Raw genomic sequence first — 15,702 nt, forward strand, 5'->3', positions numbered from 1 at the left:
TGGTTGCTTTTGTAATGAATGGATGTTTTCTTTTGCATTTATTTATTTATGTGGTCATTTTTAGAATATCAAGAACACTACAGGTAGTATTGTAGCCTGTATACTTGTATGTGTCCATGCATAAGTGCATAAAACTATGTACACAAACATAACGTACTGTACACACATACAGAGAGCCATACATATACTGTGTTGTAAAACTGTAATGTGAATTTAAATATTGTCTCTTAAACTCAAGAACTGTGCTCTTGGATTTATCATCAGCCGTGATGTGTTGCTGATCAGACGGCAGGTAAAGTTGGGGGCCTTAGTGTGCGTTGCCCCTGGCTACAAAAACTGGTTCTTGGAACGTTCATTCTCACCTGCCTGGTGGGGAAGGAGCGAGAACTAGTGCAGAAGGTAGAGCAGTACCAATTAGCTATATTTATGCTCGTGTTGATGCGTAGCACAAGCACTGGAACCATATTCTTGAACAGGGGCTGGACTGTCTCCCTTTCTGGAGTTACCCAAGGTGAGATGAGCCAGCTCGATATGGAGATGCTTTTGAGCCCCTGGTGAACCAACTCTGTGTGGGAGTTTTCCCTGGAGAACAGGAGGACCACTTCTATGGGCTTTGTGCCTATGTGCTGAACAGCAGTTTAGAGTACTTGGCCTTACTGGAGTCTCTGGTTGAGGCCCTGGAGAGGGTGCCACCTAGGGACTCCAGAGTTCTACTGGAGGACCTCAGTGCTATGGGTAACCAATGAAGGGGTTTGACTGGGAGGAACAACCTGCCTGATGTGAACCAAAGTGTTTTTTTGTTATTGAACTTGTGTGCTAGGTATGGACTATTCATAACAACACCATGCTCAAGCATAAGTAAACCTGGCATCAGAAGACCTTAGACCAAAGATGGATAATTGACTTTGTAGTTAAATTCTAACTGCTAGTATGTCTTGGACACTAGAATGAAGAGAGGAGCATATCCGCAACTTCTTGGAGGACACCAGCAGTGCAGGAAGGCGTGAAACTAAATGATGAAGCCTTTTGGTCTTAGCTAGCTAAGGGGACTCCCAGAAATACCAGGGTGCTGGAACCTAAATGTTGAACCTCACATTCACTAGGAGCAGAGCAGACTCCGCCCTGGTCATGGAACAGTGGACCAGCTCTGTACTCTTGCTACGATATTGGATGGATATATGGGTCTTGGGAGTTTTCTCATCCAGTCTACATGTCATTTAAGGACATTGGAAGGTTTATGACCGTATATCTGGGTTTCGCGTGGCTGGCTGTTGCTACAAGCCATCCAGTCGTTGTGTAATTGTAGTAAGAGCCGTGTTCTCCGCAAAAGTTCAAGTGCGTTCTTGGTGGGCTCACCCTCAGGGACAGGCTCTGGAGCTTGGAGTAGAATCGCAGCTCCTTCATGTTGAAAGGAGCTAATTCAGGTGGTTCGGCTGTCTGATTATGATGCTTCCTGTGCACTTCCTGTAGAGGTATTCTAGGCTTGTCCAACTGGGAGGATAACCCGAGGGGAACCTAGAACAAGCTGAAGGGATTACAAATCCCTCCTGGCCTTGGCATCTGCTATTAGGAGCTCTAGGGAGAGCTCTGGGGGGTTGGATAGATGGATGAATAGATTTATAATTGAATGTAATCTTAAGACCGTTTCCCATGGTATGCTTTGAGTAATAAAAATGCTCAAAAAGGTTGAATAAGATGGTTTCAAGAGACATAACTGCTCCTTAAGTGTCTGTGATTTATGAATCTAAAATTGACACAAATTTGACTGCATTTGGAGAGAGGAGAGTACTTTCTTTTTGCATTATTCCAGCATATCCTCCTTTCAAAACAACAGTACATAAATTTCAAGACTTAGAAGCCACTCATCATGTTGAGCAAAATATACCATATATCCTATACTGTGCTTAAATATTGTCTATCCAACAAGCATGCTCTGCAGAGTCTAACCATAACAGTCCCACTCAGTCCTATCCAGTGAAGACAGCTGGATCCCAGCTTAAGTTTGGAAATCATGACAAATTAAAAGACAGGCAGAAAGAAAATACTGGTGAAAACTACCAAATACAATTTAGTCTGAGTAACAGATGATACAAAATGTTTCAAAAATATTTCCTTGTTTGACAGTTAAATCTTCACAAGAAAATATTTGTTTTCTCACTGATAGAATAGAGTGGTTTTTCACAGGACAAATACCCAGAAATTTCCTTTTTGAAAAGATGGCACAGCACAATAATAGCGCATGGTTTGCGAAAGTGTCTGAATATTTCAGCAAAGACAGTGTGTAGACCTTGACCAGTGATCTTACAAAATATTGTTGGTTTGAAAGTAAAGATGTTTTTATACCCATTACTGCAATTGTAACCTAAAAATACTTTGAGGGATTAGTTGTAAAGGGCGGGACTATTGATCCAACACCTCTGAAGAATTAGTGAGGTGGATCCATGCATCAGCAAGCATCATTAAGTCTAAGTGACTGAGTTGTTACAAATTCTCTCATCTTTAAAGAGAGCTTTATCTCTATAGAGCAATAATGAGCCTGAGTGAAAATATATTTCTTTCCTATTCTTTCTTTGCTTTCTTTCTTCCATGCTCTCCTTCTTTATTTTGTGATCCCATTGTGGTGTGCTTTCTCCCCTGCTCTCTTCATTGTCTCTGGCTGAGAGAAAGATGAAGGAATGTTGTTCTTTCTTGCTACTGTCAGCATGGGGAACATTGAGGGTTCAATGTCCTTTTATGCTATGCTTAGAAATCAGAGACATAAGGGCCACAAAGGGTGTGAGAGAGCATCAGCAGTTGTCTTTACCTGAAGTTATTTGGGTTTCAGGTGGAGGGTGGTGTAAAACCCACATCTCCCCAAGTAGTCATAGGACCTTGGAGAGTGTTAGATGGGGCCTTGGCAGTTAATGTTTTTCCAAACTGAATCCAGATAATAGACAGGGGTGTTCTATAACATGTATTTGCTATGTATTTACTGTCTGAGATTTGAGGAAAGATGAGAATGGTTTTGTCTGTGGCTTTGTACATGCTGGGGCTCAGTATGGTCAAAAGCAAAACGTGTTATGCTGACCACATAGCTCAGAAGATGAACTGAATTGCAGAGTTGTTGTGATGAGGATGCTTTCCATGGTGGAGAAACTGGTTGTGGTTTTATCTGTCATGGTGTTCTGTGTGGATGAAGTGTATGTCGGTGTGTTAGTAGTTACAGTGTGGGGAAGGAATGAAGGGATGAGCTTTTTTATTTACATGTAGTTTAGCAGTTTTTCTTTAGTGGTTCAAATTTTCGTTTCTTCCTTCTTGGCCGAAATCTCATCAGTTGCTATCAGTGGGGTGATGCTTACCCATTTATGACCTGTCTTAACAACTTTTTTTTTTTTTTTTTTACTTTACACTGTTGACTGGATGCCATGACCAGTGTTGTACCCAGACTTTGTCCCCTAATAGTGTGTTTACTCTTGTGGTCTTTTCTTGCTTTGTTACTGTCCGTTTGGCCTCATACATGCAGCAGCATGCAAATATCCCTATAAATAATGGAAAACATGGAAACATGGAAATAAGGTGCAAATTAGCTTTACATATGTACTATACATCAACTATCTATCTGATGGACTTTTTGTATGCTCTTTGGCACACATCTTAACATTTATTTCTTTGTATGATCTCCACACAGATGTTCCACATAGGTGTTAGAGAAGGATTCTGCTCAATCTACAGAGTTGGAGGAAAAAAAGAAGTAGACTGTGTGATTAGTGCTGTCCACTGCTCAGGATTTACCCAGAGCTTTGTTGATCATTCCAGAGGTCCAGATTATCTCGAGTGAGTCAGCCAAACGGGCTCTCACCTGACCCTCTAAAGCTGCTTATCTGGGGGGCCCCACAGTAGTGCTGGAGGCCCGTCATAATGGCTGGCTTAGTCATGGCAGGCATTCGGTATTCCCAGACCCTACAGATGTGTGGTGACTCCCCAGAGGCCAACATCTCATATAGAGAGAGCAGTGTTTTGGTTTGAGAAGGAGTGCAGGGAGAGAAATGCACCAAATGTTTTCAGAAGGACGGACAACAAATTCTTATGAAATGGTAAAAAAAAAAAAAAGTTACGTAGCGTCCTGGGCCATCATTGAGTTTGTGTTGTATGGATGTGACTTGCTTACCAGTCAGTCTCTTTGTGTGTGTCAGAGTTGGTTTTAGAGGACATGTAGAGACAAACAGTATGCTCTCTCCCCTCCCTTCACACCTCCCTCTCACTCACTGGTGTCTTCCTGGAGCCTCGGGGCCGAGGCTGTGGTTGTGATTGAGTGTGGGAGAGACACTCCTTCCCTCATCAGCAGTCTGTTACAGACAAGGACACACAGTTTGACTGCAGACACATCTACCCTCCAGCAAAAGTCCTGATTTCTGTCCGCTAAATGTGCCTTGCATCATGAGCCACTGCTCTTCAATAGCGGTTAGGGTATGTTGATGTGTTCAGAAGCGTGGAGAGTGTCCTTTGGATTTTTCTGTCATCTGTGCTGGTATTTCAGCATAAAAACATTTTAGTTAATCTAGTTGGTAACCTACATTTCCAATTTTTGATTAAATTGTTACTAACACATACTTATTCAAATAAATTTAATTGATAGTAGATACTCTGAGGGTCATGGACTGATTGGATAGGCACTATTTTTGCAGGAAAGTTGTGTAAAGTAATGCTTTGGGATTGTTTTTTTTTTTTTTTTCCTAAGGAGCAGTGAGGGTTTTTTTCTTGCTTGCTGGTTTGGTATTTAGGTGGCTTGCCGTACACCACAGTGGGAGGAGAGGCTCCACAATCAACCACAATTCATGTTGTCTGCTTCCAATGTGTTTGGACCATGTCAAAAGTGCACAGTGCACCCATGTTCTGTGCTATTTTCATCACTTTGATTAGTGAAAACACATCCATATTACTCTTTTGAGAAACTGGAAGTAGCAAATTTGACATTTTTACTTGGTAAATGACAATTGATTATCAAAATTAGGGTTAATACATTCTCTGACAATCAACCAATCAACTGATTGACTAATTGTTGCAACACTAGTTTATGCAGTGCAAATGAACAGGGTTGGAGATGGTATCATCCTTAGGACACATTCAGTGTCGTAAAAAATGTAAATGTAAACTTCTCTGTCCTCTAATCACTTAACTCCCTCAGGATAATCCATTCTCACCATTTCTTTCTCTGTATCTTCATCCAACAACACCAGATTACCAGGGCAACAGCCGTGTCGTGTGTATCTAAGGGTCTGGCAAAATGGCGCCTGAAGCATTGCGTTTTTAATTGCAACATGATGTGTTAGTGCAGGGTCATGACTATTCAGAAATGTTTTGGTTGAATTATGTGAGCACATAAAGGCTTAAACTAGTAATTTTTAAAATTAGTTTTCTAGTAGCAACATTGTTTTTGCATTTCGTCCAATCTAATTGAATGCATCCAAATATTCACTAACAGGTTTATTTAAAAAAAAAAAAGAGAACCAGCAAAACACCAGACCACATTACACTGCAGTAATACATTACTACTCATAATGTTGTAACTGGATGTGGATAGTGTGGAATATCATAATTCCAAAAAAATCCCAAGAAATGTGTCGAAAACATGGTGACCACAAGACTTAAGAGTATTAAATATGAGTTAAAAAAAACAGAATGGGCTACTGTACATATGTATACCATAGACTGTCATGTGAAAATTAGTCTCTCCTGAGGAGAAGCTCCTCCAGACTTTTCCCAACATTACCAAACTATCAGAGTATGTCATGGTGGGGAGAGCACTGCTTTTAAAGTTGGCATGATTGTTACCAACCCCTAACAAAATTAACTAAAATGTATGACAATGCATTTTTGCAGCTTGATTCACAAAATGGTGCCTGATGTGTTTATTTAATCTCTGCTGTTACCAAAAACTTAGATCCCATGACATAACTTAACAGTGCATCTATGGTTAGCTGTTAAGTGATTTGATACAAATGAATCATTTTAGATTATTTACTCCATGTTCTGGACACTCTGATAGGTATACGGAGGATATAAGAATAAGCTGTTTTAATGTTACAGCTGCTTTAACTGTGGCTGTTCTACCATAGTGATTATTTAGTTCTCTAGAGGAGTGTCAGCAGGAGAACTGAACTGCTGTTAAAATCACATCAAAGTCATGGCTTTCCAGAGCATTTCCTTTTATTATTGTTTCATTTAAATAAAACACCCCAGTTTGTTGCACAGTATTGCATGGTTTGTTTGAAAATGTTTTCTACTGGCTCTACAAAAGCATGGTTTCTACTGGCTTAGTTCTGATTTACTGTCACTATAAAAAAAACATGCATCGATCAGAACACAAGAGACTCAAGTATTATGGTTTCATTTACAGCATCACTGGTGGTGGCTCCAAGATGGATGATGGAGAGAAGAAGAAAGAGGATGTTCTAAACATATTTTCTGTGGCCTCAGGCCATCTGTACGAGCGCTTTCTGAGGTGGGTCACTTTCAGTTCACAAACGCACTCACTCACACCCTTACTTTTCAGGCCGTAAACTTCACATTCCTTTTAGCCCTGATCCCTGAAACTGATCCTTCACTCTTTCTGTCTATTTCAGAATAATGATGCTGTCTGTTCTTCGGCATACCAAAACACCTGTCAAGTTCTGGTTCCTCAAGAATTACCTCTCCCCATCTTTCAAGGTACTTTCCTCACTTCATGACTCCATACAAGCATTTTGTTTGTTCAAATCAAATAACTTGATCCCAGTTCTTCAGAGATTTATATATACTAAGCAAAGAAAGATCTGTGGGTTGTTTCCTCCTTTGTAATGGTCTGTTTCATCTCAGATTTTTTATAGGGGTGAATCTACATTCAGTGCCCTCTGTGACACGTTTAGTTGAAAAAATAGCAAAAATGTCTTGAAAGGGGTGAATTTGCATGTTTTATGTTAATGATATGTTTAGTGGATACATGGTTATTTATATATAGTATGTCCAGATGCCTTGCACTATATATTATACCACTGTTAGCTTCAGCCTTGCATTATCATTTGGTTAACAGGCATTTTTTTGCCGAAAGAGTACCAATATCTCTGAAAACAGCTGTCCAACTGCATCTCTTTATGCTTGTAACATAGCCTCCTATCAATTACTGGCCCTTAGCTAGGCCACACAAACTAAACATATGTCACTTTATGGAATTTGCATGCTCTACAGTATATTTTTTCTTCACAGAATCCAAATAAACTTGACTAATTTTGTTTGTGACATATTGCAATTGCCTCAACAGCTACTCGTAATTGTCTGTAATGAAACTTGTGCCTATGATCATAGTGCACCACTGCAAATATCCCACAGTGTAGCACCCTATCGCTCCTTATTGATTTATGTGAGGCTTTCCACCTTATTGTTAACAGAACTTTGCACATTTCTTAAATGTTAAGTTACTCAAAAAATGTGTTCTTGTATTTGATTTCTCTGGTGTTTGTTTTTGGTGTGGTTAGGAGACCATCTCTCACATGGCAGAGTCGTATGGCTTTCAGTATGAATTGGTGCAGTACAAGTGGCCCCGTTGGCTCCACCAGCAGACTGAGAAGCAGCGCATTATCTGGGGATACAAGATCCTCTTCCTGGATGTTCTGTTCCCTTTGGCTGTGGACAAGATCATCTTTGTGGACGCCGACCAGGTAAGGATCAAATTGAACTGACATAGGGAAAGAGCTATGTGTAAGTGTGTGGCTGAAAGTGAGAGACTCATCTATATCAGTCTCAGCACTGGTGTGAAGATTCGATGAGATTTTGAACACCAATGAAGTGTCGTCAGTCCTCTCTGTACTTACTGATGTCCTTGCTCTCTCACAGATAGTTCGGGCTGATCTGAAGGAGTTGAGGGATTTAGACCTGGAGGGCGCTCCCTATGGGTACACACCATTTTGTGATAGCCGCAGAGAGATGGAAGGCTATCGCTTCTGGAAAACTGGCTATTGGGCCTCACATCTAGGACACAGGAAATACCACATCAGGTATACTTTACCTTAAAAAACTGTGAAATGGAATGTAGCAGCACAAACTGTTTTGAATGCCTGGCAAGGACCATAATCTCCTTCCTTCACTCTGTTGTCATTTTTAGGGAAAATGAAAGTAACCACTTCTGGCAAGATAGGCAGCAGAATAAATCCATGCATTTTAAAATATTGGCATTCAGAACATTGTGCTTCTACAGCCACATCTTCCTTGTAGGCCATTCACCTAGTTTATTTAGTTTGGGACTTTAATGATTTGCATATGTACTTTGCAAAGCCGAATGAAAGAAGTTACAAATAAACAGAAGTCTAAAATAGACCATACTGCAAAATACAGTAGATCTCTCACAATCATGAAAATACATCTTCCACTTTGCCAGTACATTTTGCCTTGGATTCAGTTAATCATCTAAAGGAATTATTCATTATTCTGCAAGAGTGGGTTTTTTTTAGTCGTTCCCAAGTTCCAAATATTACAGAAAAGGAAGAGGAAATGTATTTAGAGGCTGTAAGTGCTGTAGTTGTCTTTGTTGTTTTGCTTCCTTCAATCTATCTGTATCTCCGAAACTGTAAGTCCAAGAGAAATCCAAACCTTTCATGTAGTTTTAAAATCTCACCCTACTCAGGCAATAGGAATGAACCGATCCGCCAGAAGTTGGCTCTGTAAGAAAGACTTTTAACATTATTTGATTTGTCATGAAAGTAAAATTATTTTCCCTAGATTCCTTTTGCGCAAGCTGAAATCAAATCCTATTGAATTCTGCCATATTGGATTATACCATTTTGGATGGATGGATTATATCATTTTGAATTTTCTAAAAAGAAAAAAATGGGGCTACACTACAGTACTGTGTTCATCCAGTTTCCATGGTGATTGAACCCCACCAATAATAGTTGCAATTTTTGTGGCTATGTTTTAGTATTTGTTTTTTTGTAAATGGTCATGGTGCATATTAAATCGAGCACTAGGTATGAAATAAAAAGTTCAGCTCCTTGCTGGGCATGTGGCACTGGGTTCTCCCTCTGTCAATGTGATGGCTAATCAGGTGGCAGCCAGTGGCTGAACAGAGAGAGCAGAGCTTTTCACTTTACCACTTGCTGGTGAGGACGAAAAGTCAGAAAACCACAGTTATTTGACTGCATGCCAGTGTGCTGCTTAGCTCTATGGGGCAGGACAAAAGCAGCGAGGGTGAATGATCTGCATCAGTGAGCCCAGGTAAAGCATAAGGTAATGAATCTCCTCTGGCAGACTTAAATCTAGTAAGTGATAAGTGAAACTACATAGTCTACACTATTGGGTTTATTAACATGCCATGTAACGTGCAATCATCTGAAAGTGCCTGGTGTAGTCTTCTTTATTGAGTCATTATTTTTATTTTTATTAAGTTATTCCTATGGGCTTTCTCTTTCAGGAAATGGTTTTGTCACACCTGCTCTCTATGTCTTCTCTCCTTCTCTTCCTATATTGCAACCAGCGCTCTGTATGTAGTAGATTTAAAGAAGTTTCGTAAGATTGCAGCCGGGGACAGATTACGAGGTCAGTACCAAGCCCTGAGCCAAGACCCCAACAGTCTGTCCAACCTGGACCAGGTATGTAACTCAGAGATAACATCATTGCATTATATGATGCTATGATTATAGAGTTTGTTCTTTTTAGCACCTACTATACTTTGTTGATATATCATATTTGTAATGCACCCTAATATTTTGTTTTATGATATTTTTAGGACCTTCCTAACAACATGATCCACCAGGTGGTCATAAAGTCTCTTCCACAGGAGTGGCTGTGGTGTGAGACGTGGTGTGATGACTCCTCCAAAGTCACAGCTAAGACTATAGACCTGGTGAGTCCCAGATCAATTAAATCTGACTGTGGAATACTAATCAGTAATGTAGGGAAAGCTAACTGGGGTACCTGGGGAATTGCTGCTGTAAATAATTCATCATCAAATCTAATTGTTTCTTTTATTAGGGTAATGAAATGAAAAGTCCCTTTCGTCTTCTTTATTTTAATCCTTTCATGTGTTGAAACATGCTGATAATTGAAAAAGTATTTATATATCAGTTTTTTTTTACACTGTTTCCAACTTTGTTGGCAATAATAGTCAACTTAAGCTGCTGCAGCACTGAAAAGCAGGAACATATTCGCAGCCACTAATGTCCATGAGGCACTTGGCATTTAGCAGACAACTGAGGAGCAATCCTGTAGTCTCCTAAACTAATTTAGAGAATTACTGGACAGTCTCCAGTAGACTGGAATAGGAAGCATTGTCTCGTTGTGGTATAGGACACCACTTGGTAATTCAGACACAAGACATGGGCTAATGTCCTTTTAAGAGAATTGGAAATCAAATTAGGTTCAAATGCCTGCCACAGACAGTGCTGGGAATGACAGTATGACTTGTTGGGAGAAAGTGGCACTGGTGGCGTGAGTGATGTGTTTTGTCTGATTTTCTGCTGCAGTGCAATAACCCAAAGACCAAGGAGCCAAAGCTGACGGCTGCAGCGAGAATTGTGCCTGAGTGGGTTGAATATGACAATGAGATAAAACAGCTACTGAGACAGGTCCAGGAACAGGAAGACAGAGCAATGCAAAAACAGACTGCCTCTCCTTCACAACATAAAAAAGGTTAACAAAGAAAAGCACTATTTATTCTCTGTGTCTATAAAACAGAAAAGTCACTGTAACGTCATCTGTTCTGCTCTTGTATGATCAACCTTTTTCTTGGCCAAATTCTCACCACTGTGCTCATTTTCATTATTTCTTTCCAACATTTCCCCCCTTCTGCACAGTAGACAACCGGCATGATGAACTTTAGTGTCTGACAGCACCATGCTGAAGAGGAAGGAGGCAGCACCTTTTGCATGCAGGCCACCTGTGAAGCTTGAAGACAGACAAACAATTCCATCTAAACATAGCCATGGAGTGTTACATCCCCCAGCCGGAGAAGGATGTGATATTTTCAGAGATGCCATATCTGCTTCTGGAGTCAATACGTCTTACAAAATTAACACGTGATGTAAGTGTTAACTGACAACTGTGAACTTGTGGTGCGCTTACAGCTCTACAGTCAGGTCTTGGTTACTATGTGGTTACCGGAGAATGAAGTAAACCCAGAAAGAGTAAAAGGGTGAGGTCAGTCAAAGCACTCTATTAGGTGTGTGTTTGAGTATAAATAGTTGGCATATATTGCACTGATAATGTATGCAAAAAATCAAATGGAGAAGGCACATTCTCTAAGTATCTAATCTCAAAGTTTAATGTTTTTTTTTATGTAAAACTTTTCATTTCAAAAAGCTAATACATTTAGGTATTCTATTTAATGCAAACAACATGAAGACTTTGACTACACTTTAACTGAAATGCCCAAACCAAACTTGTGACTGACATAAAGCTAGTCCTGTTTTTTAACTTCACAGCTTGCTACAAAGTTGTTACATTAGAACTTCAGGACTGTACGATTATTATTGGGGGGGCAGTCTGACTTTTTTGGGAGAGTAGGGGAGGGTCTTTTTTCCCGTTTTCTTACTCCATAAGTCTATTCTTCCCTTGGAAGATTTATTATATAAAAAAGAGATCAAATAGTTACATAAAAAAGATGGCTTTCATGGGTCATAAAGGTGCGTTTTACAAGCAGAATCAGGGCTTTATTTTCCTTCTCACCATCAAATATGTAGCTAATGCCCTCTTTGAAAAACACAATACATGCAGATGTTATATATTAGTTATTACTGATTGAATGTCTCTAGCAAAGGCATCATTTTTTTCACTATCCCGTACAGTCGCTGCTTTATTCTGAATCATAACAAAAAGTTGAACTTATTGTTCTTCTGATCAGTGAAATGAAACATGTTGACTGTGGCTACAGTTTGAAGTGTTACTAATCTGATCAGTTCTGCATGCGCGTTTCTTTCAGTCCACAAACTGATCTCGACACACACTTTATCATCTGTTCTTTCACAGTTAGTCGAACTCTTACCAACACACAGAGCTTTGTTACCAACACACTATCACTTTGGTGGTAAAACACTGAACCAGCTGTGTGTAAAACTGTGGCGCAGCATGAGAGCGTGTGCCATACACAGCTTTCTCCCTCTCTCCTGCGCACGTGAGCAGTGATTAACTTGAGTTTTGATATTTGCCAGTGCTCTGTTTGGCTTAGCAGGAAAACGTTGCCTCTGAGTCTCCAGCTGGTGCCCCAAAACACACCTGGTTAGCACCTAATTGGCTTAATTATGACAGACAGTTAATCTCAGGAAACACCATCAGATATAAATCATATGACGTTTGACTATTTGGAATCTGGGGGTGGGGAAAAATATTACAGTTCTCAAGCCCCTCACAGCTGGTGACTGTACCCTGGCAGACATTAGTGCCTCACGTGTGAAGTGTGCAGTATGTAATGATGCTATGTGGGAAATGCCACCAGTCAGTACTGTAACGCAAATCAGTTTAAATTTGAATTTATCCACCAATTTGCAGCCAAGAAATAATGTGTTAATCAAACATCTCCATCAACAGCAGCACTCACAGGGAGCAGAGTGGACTTAACTTTCGTAGTTCAGGAAATTAACCTACTGGCCTTATTACCATTCAGACCTGCACGCATTGCATGCCTGTCGCTTTCACACCACATCAATATAAAACTATTCCACCTTTTCTAATGCACAGTGGAATTTAACAGACTTTTGGAAATCAAGTAGTTGCAGATTTTCAATGATACAGGCCCGCCTATCTGCAATCTTGTGGATCATAAAGCTACGATGTACTGAAAACGTCACCAATGTCAAATAAATGCTATGCCCAGGAGGCAGCGACGGTGCCCTTGCAAAATACGTATGCAGATAGCGGAAGGGGAGGGGAATTCCGACTGAAATAATTCGCCAGTGGCAGGCTTATACCCACAGCCTACTTCCTGTGAGTCAGACTAATGCAATTCAGGCATCATGTAATTCTTTTCTGACATTCAGATAGCTGATCTCATTTAACAGCTACAATATGATCTGTTGTAATCCATATTTATTAATTTGAATCCTGAGTGGGGCAACAAAAATTGTGGGGTGCCAGCTACTGTGACAGTTTATTTAGTAGCTCCTTATTCAAAATTAGAATGCGGCTGTATTTTCACCTCTCTGTTTATGCCATAAATGTTTGTTTGCTTGTTTTGAGATATTGGTGGAAGGGTCAGTGCCGCTGCTAGCCATTTTGGTGACCTAAGCATAATTCCTTTATTATTCGCCTGTGCAAACAACCGGAACGGACCATCCGGCACGGGGACTAGACTAGAGCAATTATTAAATATCTTTCTTGTTCCCCCTTTTTTGTTACATATACATGGCTAAAATGTGCCTAATATTTCTATAGGCTAATGAAATAATACCGGCATTTAAAAAAAAAAAATTTCATTAGGCTATTTTTGGTGCCCCCTCAGCACTTGGTGCCCTACGCACAGTGCGTGATGCGCGTGGTGGGAGCGGCGGCGCTGGGAAGGGTATTGCATTTTGTTTTCAATATCAAGGGGAGGGTCCAATGAAAATATAAATAAGGCTGTGGAGAGTCTTGCTTTTGTATAAAATGAAATATATGATTAAGCCCCCCTCCACCCCACAATCATTTTCGTATTGTCCCGGAGAACAGCAGTTGGCGCAGACAATTTACTGTTCCCTAAACCCCGCCCCCGAACAGCGATTGTCCAATAGTAGCTTAGCAACCGTAACTAGGCACGGGAGGCCTGTTATTTCTCCACGTGGCTAAGCAGTGTGCATACATCCATGGGTGTGTGTGGCGCTATAGTAAGAACAGTACTAGGTATGTCAATGGGGTTGGGGGGTGGTCGTGTCTTTACAAAACCAAAAACACACAAAGAGACAAAGTGTAAAAATGGACTAAACTTCATGTTTATCTGCTCTAATGTAAGCTGCAAACATCCGCATGCCTTTTTCTATAGTAAGCATTTTAACTATTCAGGAGATGTTAGAAAGAATAACATTTTAATTAACTTACACTTGTATTACAATGCTGTACACCCTGCAATAATTTACACTAACAAAGATCATGCAACATAGATTATCAGCGGGATGCTAACTTTCTGCCTGAGACATGTATCTAGCTTTAGCCTCAGTCTTTTAGTATTATATCATGTATGTAGCCATCATGTGCATATATACGATCATTTTACAGGGTTCTTATTTTAAAACGAATCAGCAACATTAAAAAGTAAACTGGAGGCAGAGTTTTCAACCAACACGGATTTGGCGTTGGCAGTAGCTAACGCTAGAGCAGATGAAAATCCGATAGGGAAAGTTGTCATTTCAGCCGACAAAACTGACAGTTGTCGGCTTGAAATGGGAAACCTGCTTTTGTTTACTTCAGTGTAAAATCAGAGACCAACTGTTTCAAAAATTTCTGCAAATTTGGAGTGGTAAATCTGCCAAGACTATGGTAAACATATAGCTTATGTACATTGCTACAATGGAAAGTTTGACAGGCATAGCAACAGTAACTAAGTGGGCTGGGTTTACCTAACGGTCTTCTGTCATGTGACTGTGTCATACTCCGAAAACCACGCCCAACGGAAGGGAAAATCGGCACCACAATATGCAACCAAGGGCTGAAAGGCTTACAGAATGCCTGTAGCTAGCTAAAAAACATTACATTTCAGCATGTCAAAATATTATTTTAGCACCCTATGTCTACTAGAGAGGGAAAAAGTTGCTATATAACATTAGCTAGCTAAAGCCCTTGCAAACATAATAGCGCATAGCTTTCTGGTTTATCCACATTCCACTATAACACAAGTTGCATACAGTCAAAATGCTTAAGAATACAGAGATATAGAGTTAGCCTAAAACGGACATTTTGATATTTAACCGATGACAAAATACTTGCTGCACACGTAACTGAGGTCAGGATCCCAGTTTTCCCATTCTACCAGCTGATGCCTCACGTCTTATTGCCTGTATCGCTTTTTGTCTTCTTAAAAGCTCAGTATTTCGGTTCGGCAGCTTATAAAAACGTAGTTCTGGGTTCTTTACCCTGTTGATCATGCATCCCGACACACAGCAGGTTTGTTGCTTGCTAGCAGACCGAAGTGACAAGAAGGCAGTGGCACCTTCAAGCAATACAAAGTCAATGGAGAGCGAGGAATTGTTTCCCCCTCCGGTGTGGGCGGGACTTCATTGCGCTCTCTCAAAGAGTCCTCATTTGCACTCTAAAGGTAGTGGTTTGTGGGTAGAATATAGGATTTTAACTTATTACAGTATGTTTACATCTTATGTACATTCAGCTTAACTGTATTCAATTTTTAGGAAGAATTTTTCAATATTTTAATTTGACAATGGACCAGTGTTTTTGTCTCAGGAATAAGATGGGTGTTGCTGCTCAACTGAAGCAAACAGTATTTTTTTTGTCTTAAAAGTCAATACAAATGGGGGCAGGAAGTCTGCTCTCAGGATACCCATCTTTCACTGTGCTGTGTCAAATAGACATGTTTATATTACTGTCTGGTGGAAAAAATAAATCTTTGCTACAAAACTTTAATTACAAAAGCTGTTTGTGAAGTCTGTTATCCCCTAGTGTGGTCAGTGGATGTGTGATTCATGCACTAAAAGGTCACATTACATTACACTGTAATTTGTTCCTCACCATAAACCATTTCACCATGTGAAAATGCATTTGTGGGGAAGAAAAGCA

At 40.1% G+C, this 15,702-nt stretch overlaps 1 protein-coding gene across 8 annotated transcripts in view; it reads left to right on the plus strand.

Annotated features, from left to right (window-relative positions):
- uggt2 (UDP-glucose glycoprotein glucosyltransferase 2) overlaps nt 1-15,549 on the plus strand; it is a 42,944-nt gene extending 27,395 nt beyond the window's left edge. For 7 of the 8 annotated variants that reach the window (XM_044216021.1, XM_044216013.1, XM_044216016.1 and 4 more), the window contains 8 exons: nt 6,377-6,481; nt 6,603-6,687; nt 7,491-7,673; nt 7,849-8,009; nt 9,485-9,599; nt 9,737-9,853; nt 10,473-10,638; nt 10,803-15,549. In XM_044216021.1, coding sequence (XP_044071956.1) covers nt 6,377-6,481; nt 6,603-6,687; nt 7,491-7,673; nt 7,849-8,009; nt 9,485-9,599; nt 9,737-9,853; nt 10,473-10,638; nt 10,803-10,828 — 958 coding nt within the window. In that variant the 3' untranslated portion in view covers nt 10,829-15,549. The remainder of the gene's footprint in view (nt 1-6,376; nt 6,482-6,602; nt 6,688-7,490; nt 7,674-7,848; nt 8,010-9,484; nt 9,600-9,736; nt 9,854-10,472; nt 10,639-10,802) is intronic. The other variant, XM_044216015.1, reaches the window with a different exon arrangement.
- The last annotated feature ends 153 nt before the right edge of the window (nt 15,550-15,702 follow it).

Source organism: Siniperca chuatsi, linkage group LG12 (genome assembly GCF_020085105.1).
Source record: "Siniperca chuatsi isolate FFG_IHB_CAS linkage group LG12, ASM2008510v1, whole genome shotgun sequence".
NCBI lineage: Eukaryota > Metazoa > Chordata > Actinopteri > Centrarchiformes > Sinipercidae > Siniperca > Siniperca chuatsi.